Source organism: Nomascus leucogenys, chromosome 14 (genome assembly GCF_006542625.1).
Source record: "Nomascus leucogenys isolate Asia chromosome 14, Asia_NLE_v1, whole genome shotgun sequence".
Classification (NCBI taxonomy): Eukaryota; Metazoa; Chordata; class Mammalia; order Primates; family Hylobatidae; genus Nomascus; species Nomascus leucogenys.
Window position 1 is genome coordinate 38,465,757 of NC_044394.1, and position 18,610 is coordinate 38,484,366.

An 18,610-nucleotide genomic window follows, 5' to 3' on the forward strand; every position below is an offset into this window, starting at 1 on the left:
GTGAAGTAATTAGGTGAACAGTGTGACAATCAGGTACTGATTATACAGAGACAATCAGATTTTAACATTATTTTCAGGAAGTGCCTTTATAAACATAAAAAACATGTTTGTGTGGTAATGTTAAGTAAAAAAGCAGAACACAGCTGAGACAAAAAAGCACTGCAAAGAGATTGGAAGTGAGGGAGGGGAGATTTGAGAGTCTATCTTTGGAAAAGTTTGTGTATTTTCCTTTAGTGTGATTATACATATTTGAGATTTAATTCTACTGTCTTATTTTGTATTATTATATTGCCTTCTTTTTACTTTTTATCTTCATTTTCACTGCTTTATGTTAGATTTTCTTAATTTCCTTTTGATTTCTACTGGTTTACAAATTATATATTCTATTTCTTCCCTTTTGGTTATTCCCTTAAAATGGCAACATGCATACCTGACTTAAAAACTTTGCCAATCACTATATCCTACCCTCTTCCCTGATAATATCTAGATGGCTTTAACTAACAGAATCTTCTCCCAATCTTACCTTTTATTGCTGTACATATTTTATTTCTACTTTATTTTTGTACTGTACGAATTAGCCTATTATTTTTTAAAATTTAAATTCAAAGTGAGTTTCAATATATCCATATTTACCAATTTCGTTGCCATGTTTTGGACATCAGTGTTTTTTTTTTTCATGAATGCTCTATAAATAAATGGTGATGCCTCTCAGTATTTGCTGGAAAATGTCTTTTAATTTGCCCTCTTTTGAGAACAATAGTATAGCTGAATAAGGAATAACACTATTCTCTTAGCATTTTGATGATATTATTTCACTGTCTTCTGGTTTTTATTGTTGTTGTTGATGTGTGAATCCTCCAACTTTCTTCTTTCACAAGATTGTTCTGACTATCCTGGGTCCCTTGCATCTGCATGAGTTTTAGGATGTGTTTTTCAATCTGCAAGAAGGGGGCCTATTTAAAGTTTGATAGGGCTTGCCCTGAATCTATAGATCAACTTAGGGTGTATTTAACAATTTTAAGGCTTCCAGTGTATGAACATGGGAAATCTTTATTTACATGTTTAATGTCTTTTAACACTGACAAGTCTTACACTCCTTTGGTTGAATTTATTCCTAAGTATTTTATTCTTTTTTGTTGTTCTTGTTGTTTTTGTTTGTTTGAGACGGAGTCTCGCTCTGTCCCCCAGGCTGGAGTGCAGTGGCGCCATCTCAGTTCACTGCCAGCTCCACCTTCCGGGTTCACGCCATTCTCCTGCCACAGCCTCTCGAGTAGCTGGGACTACAGGCACGTGCCACCACACCTGGCTAATTTTTTGTATTTTTAGTAGAAACGGGGTTTCACCGTGTTAGCCAGGATGGTCTCGACCTACTGACCTCATGATCCGCCCGCCTCGGCCTCCCAAAGTATTTTATTCTTTTTGATACTTTTGTGAATGGAATTGTTTTCTTAATTTCATTTTCAGATTGTCTGTTGCTAGTGGATAGAAATTCAATTGATTTTTATGTATTGATCTTGTATCTTACAACTCTGCTGAACTCATTTATTAGCTCTAGTAGTTTTAGTTTTGTGTGTGTATGGATTCCTTAGGGTTTTATAAATGAACGATCATGTCACACTCAAATAGGATAGTTTTACTTCTTCCCTTACAGGCTGGATGCCTTTTCTTTCTTTTCCTTGTCTAATCACCCAGGGTAGAATCTCCAGTACAATGCTCATTAGATTTGTGAATATTAAGATTCATGTCTTACTTCAAGTGTCTTCTGTCAAATGTCTGAATACTACATCTCCACCAGTTTCCTACTCTTTTCCTTAGAATTTCTATCAGATAAATGATGACCTAGGCCCAGCGCAGTGGCTTACGCCTGTAGTCCCAGCACTTTGGGAGGCTGAGGCGGGCAGATCACCTGAGGTCAGGAGGTTGAGACCAGCCTGGCCAACATGGTGAAACTTTGTCTCTACTAAAAATACAAAAATTAGCCAGGAATGGTGGCAGGTGCCTGTAATCCCAGCTACTCAGGAGGTGCCTGTAATCCCAGCTACTACTGAGGCAGGAGAATGGCTTAATCCTGGGAGGCAGAAGTTGTAGTGAGCCGAGATCACGCCACTGCACTCCAGCCTGGGTGACAGAGTGAAAGAAACTCTGTCTCAAAAAAACAAAAAAACCCACTTAGATCTTGCATACATTCCATCTCTTTACATATCTTTTATTCTGGGGAATTTCCACAAATCTATCTTCAAGTTCATTATTTAATCTTTCAATTATAACTAATCTGCAGTTTAGTCTATCAAGTATTAAATGTCGATGGATATATTTTTTACTTCTGGAAGTTCTCTGTGGTCCTTTTTCCAATATTGTTCTTTTGGTTTCAATTCCTTCTTTTACATCTAGTGATTTTTTTTCTTTCTTGAGATGAGTTTTGCTTTTGTTGCCCAGGCTGGAATGCAATGGCACGATCTCAGCTCGCTGCAACCTCCACCTCCCGGGTTCAAGTGATTCTCCTGTCTCAGCCTCCCAAGTAGCTGGGATTACAGGCACATGCCACCATGCCTGGCTTTTGTATTTTTAGTACAGACGGGGTTTCATCATATTGATCAGGCTGGTCTCGAACTCCTGACCTCAGGTGATCCACCCACCTCAGCCTCCCAAAGTGCTGAGATTACAGGCGTAAGCCACCGTGCCCGGCCTTTATGTCTAATGATTTTAAACATAATTTTCTATTCTCTGTCTGGTTATGATACCATTATTGCAAATTCTGCACTTTAATTTTCCTGTTAGTTGTATGTGTTAACTCTTGTTCATGGTGGATTACTTCTTTATATTTTATAATTTTTACTGTAAGCTCACCACTAACAGGGCTTGTTTTGCTGTTAGTGGTGTTGCTGTTAGTGTTAGGGAATAATGAAGAATTGTTGCCTCACTGTCTCTAACAAAAAAGGGCCTGCGACAAGAAACAAAGTAGAAGGTGGTAACCAGGGTCTAGGGAAAGAGGATAAGAGTTGTTTAATGAGTACATGATTTCAGTTTTGCAAGATGAAAAGTTCTGGAGACTGGTTGGATAACAGTGTGAATACAGTTAACACTACTGAACTGTACACTTAAAAATGATTAAGGAGGAGTCCAGGCACAGTGGCTCACACCTGTAATCCCAGCACTTTGGGAAGCCGAGGTGGGCAGATCACCAGAAGTCAGGAGTTCAAGACCAGCTTGACCAATATGGAGAAAACCCATCTCTACTAAAAATACAGAATTAGCCGGGTGTGGTGGGGTATGCCTGTAATCCCAGATACTTGGGAGGCTGAGGCAGGAGAATTGCTTGAACCCGGGAGGTAAAGGTTGAGGTGAGCTGAGATCACACCACTGCACTCCAGCCTGAGCAACAAGAGTGAAACTCCATCTCAAAAAAAAAAAGATTAAGGAGGCAAGGCGCAGTGGCTCATGCCTTTAATCCCAGCACTTTGGGAAGCCGAGGCAGGCAGATCATCTGAGGTCAGGAGTTTGAGACCAGTCTAGCCAACATGGCAAAACTCTGTCTCTACTAAATATACAAAAATTAGCTGGGCCTGGTGGCAGGCGCCTGTGATCCTAGCTACTTGGGAGGCTGAAGCAGAATTCCTTGAGCCCAGGAGGCAGAGGCTGCAGTGAGCCAAATCACACCACTACACTCCAGCCTGAGCGGCAGAGCAAGACTCTATCTCAAAAAAGAAAAAAAAAAAAGTTAAGGAAGCCAAGTGCGGTGGCTCATGCCTGTAATCCCAGCACTTGGGAGGCTGAAGTGGGAGAATCACTTGAGCTCAGGAGTTCGAGATCAGTCTGGGCAACATGGCGAAACCCCATCTCTACAAAAAAAAAAAAAAAAAAAAAAAAAAAAAAAAAATATATATATATATATATATATACAAAAATTAGCCAGGCATGGTGGCTGGCTATTATATGTATGTAGTCCACATACATATAAGCACATACTAAAAATTCCTTAGTCAACTTTCGTACATCTACTATTAATGGCCCCTAAAACAGAAGAAACACCCGCCAAGTGGAATGAGAAGATGGTTAGATCTACAGAGGCTCCTGCATGCGTTAGGTTTCCTGCTAAAGGGGGATAAACTGTTCAGCGCGTTCCAGTACTGGCTTCTACTGTTGAGGATGCAAGTAAGAGTAGGAAAGAGACGGGCAGAACTCAGAAGCTCATATTATTTATCCAGGGAAATGTCATATCGGGTGCACCAATTATTAGAGGGACTAGCCAGTTGCCGAAACCTCCAATTATGATTGGTATTACCATAAAGAATATGATGATGACTGCGTGGGTGGTAACAATAACATTGTAGATCTGATCATCTCCTAGCCAAGTTCCTGGTTGGCCTAATTCTGCTCAAATTAGAAGGCTTAAGGTGGTGCCCACTATCCCCACTCATGCTCTGAATAGCAGGTATAGTGTCCGATATCTTTTTGGTTAGTTGAAAACAATCAACAACTGATGAACATAAGTGGGAAAAAGGTAAAATGGCTGAGTAAGCATAAGACTGTAAATCTAAAGACAGAGGTCAAGGTCTCTTTTTACCAGCCCTGAAGTGATTTCTTATGTTGAATTGCAAATTCAAAGGAGCAGCTTCAATCCTGCCGGGGCTTCTCCCGCCTTTCTCCCCACAACGGTGGGAGAAGTAGATTGAAGCCAATTGATTAGGGTGTTTAGATGTTAACTAAATTTTCATGGGTTTGAATTCCACCAGCCTAGCCAGGGCTTAGCTTCATTAAAGTGGTTGATTTGCATTCAATTGATGCAGAAGAGAGTCTTGCAGTCCTTAAGTCTGTTACAGAAATTAAGTATAGTTTACTTACTAAGGGCTTTGAAGGCCCTTGCTCTTATTTAACCTAAATTTCTAAGTTATAGTCAGTATTAATGGAGAGATGGGTAACAGGAGGGTAGAAGAAATGATAAGTGGGGGGAGGAGTAGTATGGGTTTTGTGTTTTCAAATTGTCATTTTATTTTCATGTTATTAGATGTGGAGAATATTGTCACTGAGATGGAATAAATTAGGCATATGTAAACGTACAGGTTGAGTAGGGTTATGGTAGCTATAATGATCAGGATAATAAGACTATTGTTTTTTGTAAATTCTTGAATGATGACTCAGGCAAAAATCCTGTTAATGAGGGTAAACCTCCTAGGGATAGTAGAATTAGTGGAATTATAGGTATTAATCATGTTAATTTGTTTCAGCCATGAGATAGTGACAGGATTGCAGTGCTTATACTCAGGTTGAGTGCTAGAAATGCAGTAGTTGTTAAAATAAAGTAAATAATCAGGTTTAGAATGGTAATTTTTGGGTCATAAATTAGTACTGCTATTATTCAACCTATGTGAGTAATTGAGGAGTAGGCTAGGATTTTACGCAGTTGTATTTAAGTTCTCAACCGCCCACTATAATGGATAAGATTGTGATAGATAGGCTGGGCGTGGTGGCTCACACCTGTAATCCCAGCACTTTGGGAGGCTGAGGCAGGTGGATCACGAGGTCAGAAGTTCAAGACCAGCCTGGCCAAGATGGTGAAACCCCATCTCTACTAAAAATACAAAAATTAGGCAGGCGTGGTGGCAGACGCCTGTAGTCCCAGCTACCCAGGAGGCTGAAGCAGGAGAATCGCTTGAACCTGGGAGGCGGAGGTTGCAGTGAGCCAAGATCACGCCATTGCACTCCAGCCTGGGCAACAAGGGCGAAACTCTGTCTTTAAAAAAAAAAAAAGATTGTGATAGATAGGAGAATGTTCGTGTTTATTGTTGGGAAATTTTGAAACATAATCAAGATAGGCGCTAGTTTTTGTCATGTGGGGAGAAGTATGCCAGACATTAGAGAGTTTCCTTGGGTTACAGTTAGGACCCAGAAGTGAAAGGAGGCTATTCCTAGTTTTATTACTAGGGCTGTTGTAGGGAAAAGAAAGAGAGATCAGACTGTTACTGTGTCTATATAGAAAGGGAAGACATAAGAGACTCCATTTTGAAAAAGACCTGTACTTTAAACAGTTGCTTTGCTGAGATGTTGTTAATTTGTAGCTTTGCCCCAGCCACTTTGACCCAACCTGGAGCTCACAAAAACATGTGTTGTACAAAATCAAGGTTTAAGGGATCTAGGGCTGTGCAGGACGTGCCTTGTTAACAAAATGTTTACAAGCAGTATACTTGGTAAGAGTCATTGCCATTCTCTAGTCTCAGTAAACCAGGGGCACAATGCACTGTGGAAAGCCGCAGGGACCTCTGCCCTTGAAAGCGGGGTGTTGTCCAAGGTTTCTCCCCATGTGATAGTCTAAAGTACGGCCTCATGGGATGAGAAAGACCTGACTGTCCCCCAGCCCGACACCCGTAAAGGGTCTGTGCTGAGGTGGATTAGTAAAAGAGGAAAGCCTCTTGCAGTTGAGATGGAGGAAGGCCACTGTCTCCTGCCTGCCCCTGGGAACTGAATGTCTCAGTATAAAACCCGATTGTACATTTGTCCAAATCTGAGATAGGGGAAAAGCTGCCCTGTGGTGGGAGGCGAGACATGTTTGCAGTAATGCTGCCTTGTTATTCTTTACTCTGCTGAGATGTTTGGGTGGAGAGAAACATAAATCTGGCCTACGTGCACGTCCAGGCATAGTACCTTCCCTTGAACTTATTATGATATAGATTCTTTTGCTCACATGTTTTTTGCTGACCTTCTCCTTATTATCACCCTGCTCTCCTACTACATTCCTTTTTGCTAAAATAATAAAAATAATAATCAATAAAAACTGAGGGAACTCAAGAGGCCAGTGCCGGTGCAGGTCCTTGGTGTGCTGAGTGCCAGTCCCCTGGGCCCACTGTTGTTTCTCTATATTTTGTGTCTGTGTCTTATTTCTTTTCTCAGTTTCTCACCCCACCCGACTAGAAATACCCACAGGTGTGGAGGGGCAGGCCACCCCTTCAGCTGTTATTATTATTAAGGATGAAAATTGATTACTGGTGTTTATTATTGTTCATTGTCTGGAGGACAGGTTATTGGAGAGGATACCTATCGTGAGGATTATAGATGTGGCTGTTTGTGTAAGGAGGTATTTGGTGGCTGCTTCTGTAGAGCAGGGATTTATTTATTTATTTATTTATTTTATTTTTTTGAGATGGAGTGTCGCTCTGTTGCCCAGGCTGGAGTGCAGTGACGCAATCTCGGCTCACTGCAAGCTCCACCTCCCGGGTTCAAGCCATTGTCCTGCTTCAGCCTCCCAAGTAGCTGGAACTACAGATGCTCGCCACCACACCTGGCTAATTTTTTGTATTTTTAGTAGAGACGGGGTTTCACCATGTTAGACAGGATGATCTCGATCTCATGACCTCGTGATCCACCTGCCTTGGCCTCCCAAAGTGCTGGGATTACAGGTGTGAGCCACCGCACCCGGCTATTTTTTTTTTAATTAAGATTGGTGTAAAAGCTAGTATGTTTATTTCCAAGCCTGTTCAGATGAGAAGTCAGTGTGAGCCCAGCATTGTGATAAGAGTTCCTGTGAAAATAGTAAGGCTGAGCTAATGGATTAATTAGTATGGAAAGTGTATGACCAACATTTTTGGGGTATGGGCCCGATAGCTTATTTAGCTGACCTTACTTTAGGATGTGGTGCAATAGGTAGCATGGAGAATTTTGGATTATCAGGGGTAGGTTCAATTCCTATAGTTCTAGAAATAAGAGGATTTTAACCTCTATTGTTTACTCTATCAAAGTAATTCTTTTGTCAGACATATTTCCTATGGTTGAGGTGAGATGCTGGAAATTAGGACAGGGGTTGAGATATAACATATGCAGAATGCTGGTTTAAGGGGTAGGAAGTTTTTTCATAGAAGATATATGAGTTTGTCATAGCGGAATCGGGGGAATGCTGTCCGAATTCATAGAAACAGGGTGGTTAGAAGGAGGATCTTGGTAATGAAATTTGTGGTATAGAGTTCTGGTGAATATATAGTGTGTAGTGCTCCTAGGAAAATCATAGTAGTTAAGGCATTTATTACAATGCTGTTCACGTATTCTGCTATAAAGAAGAGGGCAAATGAACATGTGGCATATCCAGTGTTGAAGCCTGAGACTAACTCTGACTCTCCTTCTGTTAGGTCAGAAGGGGCTCGGTTAGTTTCTGCTAGTGTGGAGATAAATTATATTATGACTAGGGGGCATGACGGAGCAGTCAGAGGAATTCTTGCATTGTGATGAGTGCATATAAGTTAAATGAGCCACTTATCAGTAGAATTAATAGCAGGATGATGGCTGGGGTGACCTCATATGAAATTGTCTGGGTCGGCCGGGCGCAGTGGCTTATGCCTGTAATCCCAGCACTTTGGGAGGCCGAGGCGGGCGGATGACGAGGTCAGGAGATCGAGACCATCCTGGCTAACACGGTGAAACCCCGCCTCTACTAAAAATACAAAAAATTAGCCGGGCGTAGTGGCGGGCACCTGTAGTCCCAGCTGCTCAGGAGGCTGAGGCAGGAGAATGGCGTGAACCCGGGAGGCGGAGCTTGCAGTGAGCCGAGATGGCGCCACTGCACTCCAGCCTGTGCTAAAGAGCCAGACTCCGTCTCAAAAAAAAAAAAAAAAAAAAAAAAAGAAATTGTCTGGGTCACAGCTCATAATGCGCCGATTAATGCATAATTTGAATTAGATGCTCATCCTGATCATAGAATAGAGTAGACGGCTAGGCTTGATGTGGCTAGTATAAATAGGAGGCCTATATTAAAATTAATTAGGGGATCTGGTATAGGGTGGGGAGTTCACAAGAGGACAACAATAGAAAGGGCCAGGGTTGGAGCAATAATATAAAGGGTAATAGTAGATGTTGAAGGCCATAAGGGTTCTTTGGTGAAAAGTTTTATTGCATCAGTGAATGGTTGAAGCAGTCCATAGGGACCTACAATGTCAGGTCCTTTGCATAGTTGTATATAACCTAAGATTTTCCGTTCAATGAGTGTAAGGAATGCTATAGCGATTAGAGTAGGAATGATGAGTAAGAGAAGGTTAATTATAGGCATACTGTTAAGAAGAGGAGTTGAACCTCTGATTATAAGTTTTAAGTTGGCCGGGCACAGTGGCTCACACCTGTAATCCCAGCACTTTGGGAGGCCTAAGCGGGTGGATCACAAGGTCAGGAGATCGAGATCATCCTGGCAAAACACGGTGAAACCCCGTCTCCACTAAAAAATACAAAAAAATTAGCTGAGCGAGGTGGCGGGCACCTGTAGTCCCAGCTACTCGGGAGGCTGAGGCAGGAGAATGGTGTGAACCCGGGAGGTGGAGATTGCAGTGAGCCAAGATTGTGCCACTGCACTCCAGCCTGGGCTACAGAGTGAGACTCTGTCTCAAAAACAAATAAATAAATAAATAAAGTTTTAAGTTTTATGCAATTGCTGGGCTCTGCCATCTTAACAAACCCTGTTCTTGGGTTGGATGTGTGATAATTTGTTTGACTGAGATAGCATCATCTATGGGGTGAGAGCACTTTATGAAGTGGGCCCTATTTCTCTTGTCCTTTCATACTAGGAAAAATGTTAAATAGATAGAAACCGACCTGGATTACTCCGATCTGAACTCAGATCATGTAGGATTCTAATCGTTGAACAAACGAACTCTTAATAGCAGCTACACCATTAGGATGTCCTGATCCAACATCGAGGTCGTAAACCCTATTGTCGATATGAACTCTAGAATAGGATTGTGCTGTTATCCCTAGGGTAACTTATTCCATTGATCAAATTATTGGGTCAATGTGTGTTAACTCGCTTAGACTAGTGCAGTCTTAGTTTAGGTTGTTCGGAGGTTGGATTATGCTCCGAGGTAACCCCAACCAAAATTTTTAATGCAGGGATAGTAGGCTAGGGCCTGTAGGCTTTTTTTTTTTTTTTGAGTTTTTATTTCCATTAATAAATTAAAGCTCCATAGGGTCTTCTCATCTTATATCCGCCTCTTCATGGATAGGTCAATTTCACTGATTAAAAGTAAGAGACAGATGGCCAGGCACGGTGGCTCACGCCGGTAATCCCAGCACTTTGGGAGGCCAAGGCAGGCAGATCATGAGGTCAGGAGATCGAGACCATCCTGGCTAACACGGTGAAACCCCGTCTCTACTAAAAATACAAAAAAAAAAAAATTAGCTGGGCATGGTGGTGGGCGCCTGTAGTCCCAGCTACGCGGGAGGCTGAGGCAGAATGGTGTGAACCTGGCAGGCGGAGCTTGCAGTGAACTGAGATCGTGCCACTGCACTCCAGCCTGGGCAACAGAGCGAGACTCCGTCTCAAAAAAAAAAAAAAAGTAAGAGACAGTTGAACCTTCGTGTGGCCATTCATACAAGTCCCTATTTAGGGAACAAGTGATTATGCTACCTTGCATGGTCAGGATACCGAAGCTGTTGAACATATGTCACTGGGCAGGCAGTGCCTCTAATACTGGTAATGCTAGAGGTGATGTTTTTGGTAAACAGGTGGGATAAGATTTGCTGAGTTCCTTTGACTTTTTGTAATCTTTCCTTAGAGCATACCTGTGTTGGATTAACAGTATAAATAATAGGATGCTTTTTTTTTTTTTTTTTTTTGAGACGGAGTCTGGCTGTCGCCCAGGCTGGAGTGCAGTTGTGCGATCTCGGCTCACTGCAAGCTCTGCCTCCTGGGTTCACACCATTTTCCTGCCTCAGCCTCCTGAGTAGCTGGGATTACAGGTGCCTGCCACCACGCCCGGCTAATTTTTCTATTTTTAGTAGAGACGGGGTTTCACCGTGTTAGCCAGGATGGTCTTGATCTCCTGACCTTGTGATCCGCCCGCCTCAGCCACCCAAAGTGCTGGGATTACAGGCGTGAGCCACCGCGCCCAGCCCTAGGATGCTTATTATATCGTTTATTAATATTAGGCTTTCAGTGGGTTATTCCAATCTGATGTAAGCTTATGCAGTGGAGAATATCTTCATGTTACTTACATTAACATTATTGCTTCTATTAAGTAATAGATTTGTCCAGTGTGATGTTAGGAGTTCAGTAGAGTGATTAGAATTTAAAATAGTTAGATGTTGAGCTTGAATGCTTTAATTGGTGGCTGCTTTTGGGCCAACTATGGTGGTAATATTTTTTACTCTCCGTAGGAAGGCTGTTTCCTATGAAGAGCTATCCCTCTTTAGATTAACAGTTAAACTTTTTTTCTTTTTTGAGACAGAGTCTTGCTCCATCACCCAGGCTGGAGTGCAGTGGCACAATCTCGGCTCACTGCAAGCTCCACCTCCCAGGTTCACGCCATTCTCCTGCCTCAGCCTCCCGAGTAGCTGGGACTACAGGCGTGTGCCACCACGCCCAGCTAATTTTTTTTGTTGTTGTTGTATTTTTAGTAGAGACGCAGTTTCACCGTGTTAGCCAGGATGGTCTTGATCTCCTGACCTCGTGATCCGCCCACCTTGTCCTCCCAAAGTGCTGGGATTACAGGCATGAGCGACCGCACCCAGCAATTAACAGTTAAACTTATAGGGAGATTAAGTAGTTCTGTGAGTAAGTTTAAAGTTGAACTAAGATTCTATCTTGGACAACCAGCTATCACCAGGCTCGGTAGGCTTATCGCCGCTTCTCATGAATCTTCCCCGTTTTGCCACATACGTGGGTGCGCTCTTTCAGCCGTTCTTGGGTAGCTCATCTGGTTTCGGGGGGACTTGGCAATGGTTCTCTGTGTAAAGTTATTTCTAGTTAATACGTTATGCAGAAGGTATAAGGGTTTGTCTTTGCTTTTTAATGCTTGATTCAGTTCTTTCATCTTTCCCTTACGGTACTATGTCTATTGCACCAGGGTAAAAATTTCTATCGTCTGTACTTTTGTCTAAGGTAAATGGCTTGATTAAGATAGTTCGATAATATTTTTAGTGAGGTTTGGGGCTAGAGTTGGCTCAAAGTGATCAGGTCGTGATGAAATTTTCCGGGTGAAAGCTGGATGCTTTGGGTTAAGCTACACTTTGGTTTGTCCAAGCGCGCTGTCCAGTACGCTTAACATGTTACAACTTATCTCCTCTATATGTGTGTACAGAGTTTTTAGTAATAGTAATTTCTAGAATATTTGAGGAGGGTGACGGGCGGTGTGTGCATGCTTCATGGCCTTATTCAACCAAGCACTCTGCTCTTAGTTTACTGCTAAATCCTCCTTAAGCCCTTAGATTTCATAAAGGTTGTTGTGAGACTTTCTGGGTATAGAAAATGTAGCCCATTTCTTGCCACCTCATGAGCTACACCTTGACCTAATGTTTTTATGTGTGTACTTGTGCTTATTCTACAACCTTTTCAGGGTTTGCTGAAGATGGCAGTATACAGGCTGGGAGCAAGAGGTGGTGAGGTATATCAGGGTTTATCAGTTATAGAACAGGCTCCTCTAGAGGGATATAAAGCACTGCCAAGTCCTTTGAGTTTTAAGCTGTTGCTTGTAGTATTCTGGCGAATGGTTTTGTTAATGTAACTATTAGAGTTTAGGGCTAAGCGTAGTGGGGTATCTAATCCCAGTGTGGGTCTTAGCTATTGTGTCTTCAGGGTATTAAGGCCACTTTCATAGTATATTTTATTTCAGCTGGAGTTTTTTACAACTTAGATGGAGTTTAGCTTTATTGAGGCCAGACTTTAAACACTCTTTATGCCAAGTTCTATTAACTTGGGTTAATCGTATGGCCATGGTGGCTGGCACGAAATTGACCAACCCTAGATATCAGTATAGCTTAAACTTTCATTTATTACTAACGATTTATCACTGCTGTTTCCCCTGGGGTTGTGGCTGAGCAAAGTGTTTTGAGCTGCATTTGTGTGTGCTTGGTACCTGCTCCTTTTGATCTGGATGATCTAGAGGGCATTTTCACTGGGGCAGGGGTGCTTGCATGTGTAATCTTACTAAAAGCTAATAGAAAGGCCAGGACCAAACCTATCTGTTTATGGGGATGTGCAGACCCATCTAGACATTTTCAGTGTCTTGCTTTGAATAATTAAGCTACATTAACTGCATAAATACTTGAGTGTAAAATTAAAATATGAGAAGGAAAGAAGTAAGTATAAATAGTCGTTTACAGTTCTGGGAATTCAGGGCCTTCAAAGTTGAATTGGCAGAGGTTTGGCAGAGGGGACTACTCATAATTCGGATATAATTGATTTAGGGTATGGCATATGGGATACCACTTTCAGAGGGGTATGCTCAAGGTATTATATCAGTATTAGGGTGGAAATTTAGTTATTGTATTTATTATATAAAATGGAGGCTTAATTTAGTAGGAGGGTCTTAAGATTTTTAGGAAAATGACATCGATTGAGGGGCAGCTGTTGGGGTATTCATGGTTAAAATGTGATTTCTGGGCTCTGACTGGGTTACATTTTAGTCTCTTGTTTTGGGGGTTTGGTGCAGGTACACTTACCTAGGTTGACAGTAAAGTCAGAGATAGGGGGGTTGCGGATTTAATCGGAAATAGTTCTTGAAAGTGAGTGGACATGCATGAGCATACGTGCCTATTGATTAATTGTTATGTCTTTCAAGCATGAATTAATTAATACCTTATGGTTATTATGCCAGCCTGGAATATTGAATATAAGCTCAGCTTCTACAATTGATTTGGCAGGAATCAAATGCAAGTTCATCTACGGCAGATTCGGAAGGGACTAGGCCTTCCTCAATGGTGAGTGATAGCATCCCCCAAAGTTAGAAATACCCAAGCATGACAGCGCTCCCGTGACTGGTTAATAGGGTGATAGTCATTAGTCCATCAAGATGTCTTATTTAAGGGGAACGTGTGGGTGATCTTAGTTTTATGGCCCTGAAGTAAGAACCAGATGCCAGGTATAGTTTCAGGATAGTCACCCCCAAGTGTTATGGGCCCGGAGTGAGGAGGGTAGCACTCCAGAGCTGGATGATGATTTATTGGAGGTCGGTAGATTAAGAGACCAAAATCTGCCAGGGGATATCCATGTTGACAAGGGATTTCTTGACTGAAATGTGCCATGTCCAATGAATGAATATATGTGCTATGCAATATTAAGAATTTCTAGTACAGATAAATATTTGTATGGATTAGGTTTTGTTGTACAGTCAATAATAGTATATACACGAATATGTGTGTGTGTGTGTGTGTGTGTGTATAAACAAAAATGGCCCATAATCCCACTGCTGAGATGGCCTCAGTTGATCTTTAAAAACAAAACAAAAAAACAAGAAACAAACAAAACAAAGGGGATATCTGCACTGGGTTGGGACATTCAAAAAGCATCAAAAGGCAACAGGCATTACCACTACAGTTGCTCAAGCCAGAAACTCTGCAGTCTGTGACCCTTCTCCTTCATTGTTTTGCATTCCACAACCAAACCCCGATCATGACCTGTCGATTCTGCCTCTACACATAACTGATCCACCCCCTTCTCCCCTCCCCCATCAGCAGCCTCCTGATTGTTCATCTGGATGATTCCAATAGCCTCCTTCTGCCCTCCCAACTCCCACCCACACCTGTTTTCCTCTAAGCCCACTTCTACATGGCACCAAGAATGGCTGTTTCCTTCTGGAGCCCGCAGGCCCTGCATGCTGCCTCCAGTCTCCCTCTACCCTCACTAACTCTTCACCTCATCCACACCAGGTGCTTGGACCCATTGCAGAGCCTTGGCCCAGGCTGTGCAGTTGGCTTCTGTGCACAGGCTCCCAAGCTGGCTCCTCTCATCCTTCAAGTTTCAGCTTAAACAGCAATGCAGAAAGACCATTCCTAACTATCCAAGCCAAAAAGGTGTCATCTCTGTTTCCATGCATCTCAGTCCTACTTTTGCTTTTTTTTTTTTTTTTTTTTTTTTTTTGAGATGGAGTTTCGCTTTTGTCACCCAGGCTGGAGGGCAGTGGCACAACCTGAGCTCACTGCAACCTCCGCTTCCCAGGTTCAAGCAATTCTCCTGCCTAGACTCCTGAGTAGCTGGGATTACAGGCGTGCACACCACACCCAGCTACTTTTCGTATTTTTAGTGGAGACGGGTTTCACCATGTTGGTCCGGCTGGTCTTGAACTCCTCACCTCAGGTGATCTGCCCTCCTCTGCCTCCCAAAGTGCTGGGATTACGGGTGTGAGCCATCACACCTGGCCCTGCTTTTGCTTTTTAATGGTACCTATCACATACATTTACAGTGCTCTCACTCATCCGTGTACTTGGCTCATCTCTGTCTCCCTATGGGGCCACGAGCCACAGAGGGCAGAAGCTGACCCCATCTCATGCCCCACTGCATCCTAGCACCACATCAACTCCATGTCAGGTGAACGTATGTGCCAGGTGTCGTGGTGAGTGTTGCATATGCATGCATTCTCATTCAATCTTCACCTTCAAAGTAGGCTTTTTTTTTCCCCCATTTTGTATATGAGGAAACTAAAGCTTGGAAAGGTTAAGTAAGAAGCCCAGGTCACACAGTTGGGGAACAACATGGCCAGCACTCAGCTCCGTGCATCTGGCCCCCGTCCATGCTGTCCCCACTGCACTGTCCTCTCTCACTTGTGCTGCCTGGTTCCTCCCTTCCCATGGTGCACATCTGCTGAGTGAATGCAATGACAGTGGTGCAGCAGGTTTAAGCAGAGAAGGGGCCAGGTCTCGGCCCGAGTCTCACCCGAGTTCTTACCATGTAGGCCACTGACGCCAGCTCACAGATGATGCCCTGAGCGCCAAGCTTCATCACGTCAATCAGTCCTGAAACGTCAGCACACACACAACACATTTCAAAAAGTGTGTGAACATTTTCCTTATGAAACTAGAACTTATTTTAAGAGAATCCAAGAATGCCCCCAAGAAGCATAACCTGGTGGCAGAATTCACCACGTGTGCTGAGAAGCCCAGACATCCTTCCCTGAGCAGTTACCATGACCATGATCCCAGGCAGCTCAGATTAACACAGGCTCATTCTACAAATCCCTACTCCACCAGGGAATAAAACACCAGGTTCAAAGTAGAAAAAAGAATGGCCAGGTGCAGTGGCTCACACCTGTAATCCTAGTACTTTGGGAGGCTGAGGTGGCAGGATCACCTGAGCCCAGGAGTTTGAGACCAGCCTGGCAACATAGTGAGACCCCCATCTTTATAAAAAAAAAAAAAAAATTAGCTGGGCATGGTGGCACCTTCCTGTAGTCCCAGCTACTAAGGAAGCTGAGGCCGGAGGATCACTTGAGCCCAGGAGGTCAAGGCTGTAGTGAGCTGTGATTGCACTGCTGCACTCCAGCTTGGGTGACAGACTGAGACCCTACCCCCACCCCCAAAAAGCAGAAAAAAGAGAGGCTGTTAGAGTTGCAAGTCACTCCCTAGAGAGACATGGGGTCACATGGTGGGAGGGGAGGCGGAAGGCGGCAGAACTCTACAGATAGCTGATGGGACTGTTGATGTGTGCAAGTGTCCATGGAAATGGCAACGTCATCACTGTCACCCTCTGCATTGACTGTTTGTTACTTTATTAATAACAAGATGGCTAAGGTAAATATCTATGGCAAAAATTATTACAGTTCCAACAGAAACATAGGCCATGGCTAAAACAGGGCTGAATCAGTTACCCTGTGTACATACAACTCTTAGAAATTTGGCTTGGGCTGGGCATGGTGGCTCATGCCTGTAATCCCAGCACTTTGGGAGGCCAATGCAGGTGAATCACTTGAGGTCAGGAGTTCCAGACCAGCCTGGCCAACACGGTGAAACCCCATCTCTACCAAAAATACGAAAATTGGCCAGGCATGGTAGTGCATGCCTGTAGTCTCAGCTACTTGGGAGGCTGAGGCAGGAGAATCGCTTGAACCAGGGAGGCGGAGGTTGCAGTGAGCCGAGATCACGCCACTGTACTCCAGCCTGGGTGACAGAGCGAGTCTCTGTCTCAAAAAAATTAATTAATTAAAATTAAAATTAAAAAACAATTTGGCTTGATACCTGGCAAAAGTCAGCTGAGGCACAAGCTAGTTCATGAGGCCTGGGGTGGGGCTTTTGTTCCTTCAGTTGGTGACCTCTGACAAACTTCTGACTGGCAGCTTCCCTTTCCTCACTTACAAAATGAAGGGTGCTGCAGTAGAGCCAAAACCCCACCCAACCTGAGTCTGCTAATGATGGGATGAGGGCTTAAACCTATATTGAAAACCTCCATGAGAGCCTGATGAAATGAGGCAGGACAAAGAAGCAAAGCTGGAGCTTCCTGGGAATCTCTGGAGACATGACTGGCCAGGCGGAGGACAGCTTTCGGCTGAACTGCTGACAAACCTGCAAGGAAGTTTCCAATCTCAAAGGCCAACCACTCAATGCACACCATGAACATACTGGGAATAACCAGGTGGATGTAGGAGCCCCACTCCTGGAAGCACTCCCTTGTCCAACCTAGGGAACAGGAAGGAAAACAGGCGTCTGCTTTTCAACAGTCTCTGGCACCAACAATTCTATTTCACATACCTGTACCCTGCAAATGGCCAGAGACTAGGCGCAACCTCAGTTCTCCAGCAAAATATAAAGATGCCAAACGGATTGAGGTGGCAGGCACTAAGCTGGCAAGACTCAGTAGATGCCCTTTCACCCACACATTCTACTCCTGGGTATAAATGGCAGAGGGATTTTTGTAGACCTCTATAAAAAAACATATAGAATATTCCCTGTGGCAGACGTTAGTTGAGGGGTGTGGGAGACAACATGGAACTAGAGGAATAAAATATGATAGATGCACATTATGATTAAAAGCAAAACTGATGTATATATAGCAATGTGGATATTTTAAAATACACTATGTATTTAAAATACATAATGCTCACCAGCAACAAAGGTAAACAGAGATAAAACTTGTATGCATCTAAGGACACAATCTGCAGAGTGAAAGGGCAACCCATGGAATGGGAGAAAATATTTGCAAATCATATAAGGATATCTGGATATCATAATGTCCAGAATACATAAAAAATTTCTATGGCCAGGTGCAGTGGTTCACGCCTGTAATCCCAGCACTTTGGGAGGCCGAGGTGGGTGAATCACCTGACGTCAGTAGTTGGAGACCAGCCTGGCCAACATGGTGAAGCTCCGTCTCTACTAAAAATACAGAAAATTAGCCAGGCGTGGTAGCAGGCACCTGTGATCCCAGCTACTCGGGAGGCTAAGGCAGGAGAATCGCTTGAACCTGGGAGGCGGAGGTTGCAGTTAACCGAGATTGCGCCACTGCACTCCAGCCTGGACAACAGAGCGAGACTCCATCTCAAAACAACAACAACAACAACAACAACAACAAAAGTTCCTATACTCAACAACAGAAAAAGAAGTAACCTGATTTTAAAAAAGGGAGGGCAACAGACTTGAAGAGACATTTCTCCAAAGATGACATATAAATGGTCAACAAATATATGAAAAGATGCTCAACATCTTTGTATTGGAAAATAACCTTGGAGCGTCTTCCATAGGTCATATTTTATCACAACAAATAGAACCATGCCCCGCTCTGGCATACAGAGCCAGGGACTCCGTCTTCTTGTCTATTTTTCCATTCCACTCCCCTACCCAATCCTCCATTTTACCCTTTGTTAATCCATTCCTAAATTTTCTTCTCCTTTTCCCCCCATCCCCAAGCTTCCCTGTGTACATCTGTTGGGGAAACTTC

At 43.3% G+C, this 18,610-nt stretch overlaps 1 protein-coding gene and 1 long non-coding RNA gene across 2 annotated transcripts in view; one reads left to right on the plus strand and one right to left on the minus strand.

Annotated features, from left to right (window-relative positions):
* The window catches only part of LOC100586036 (multidrug and toxin extrusion protein 2-like), a 53,411-nt gene that overhangs the window by 21,074 nt on the left and 13,727 nt on the right, over positions 1 to 18,610 (minus strand). The window contains 2 exon segments of the mRNA XM_030827066.1: positions 15,629 to 15,696; positions 17,285 to 17,352. Coding sequence (XP_030682926.1) covers positions 15,629 to 15,696; positions 17,285 to 17,352 — 136 coding nt within the window.
* Positions 9,396 to 14,847, plus strand: LOC115838388. The gene is made up of 3 exons (XR_004033400.1): positions 9,396 to 9,762; positions 13,490 to 13,494; positions 14,828 to 14,847. It is a non-coding gene; the product is annotated as an uncharacterized LOC115838388 (long non-coding RNA).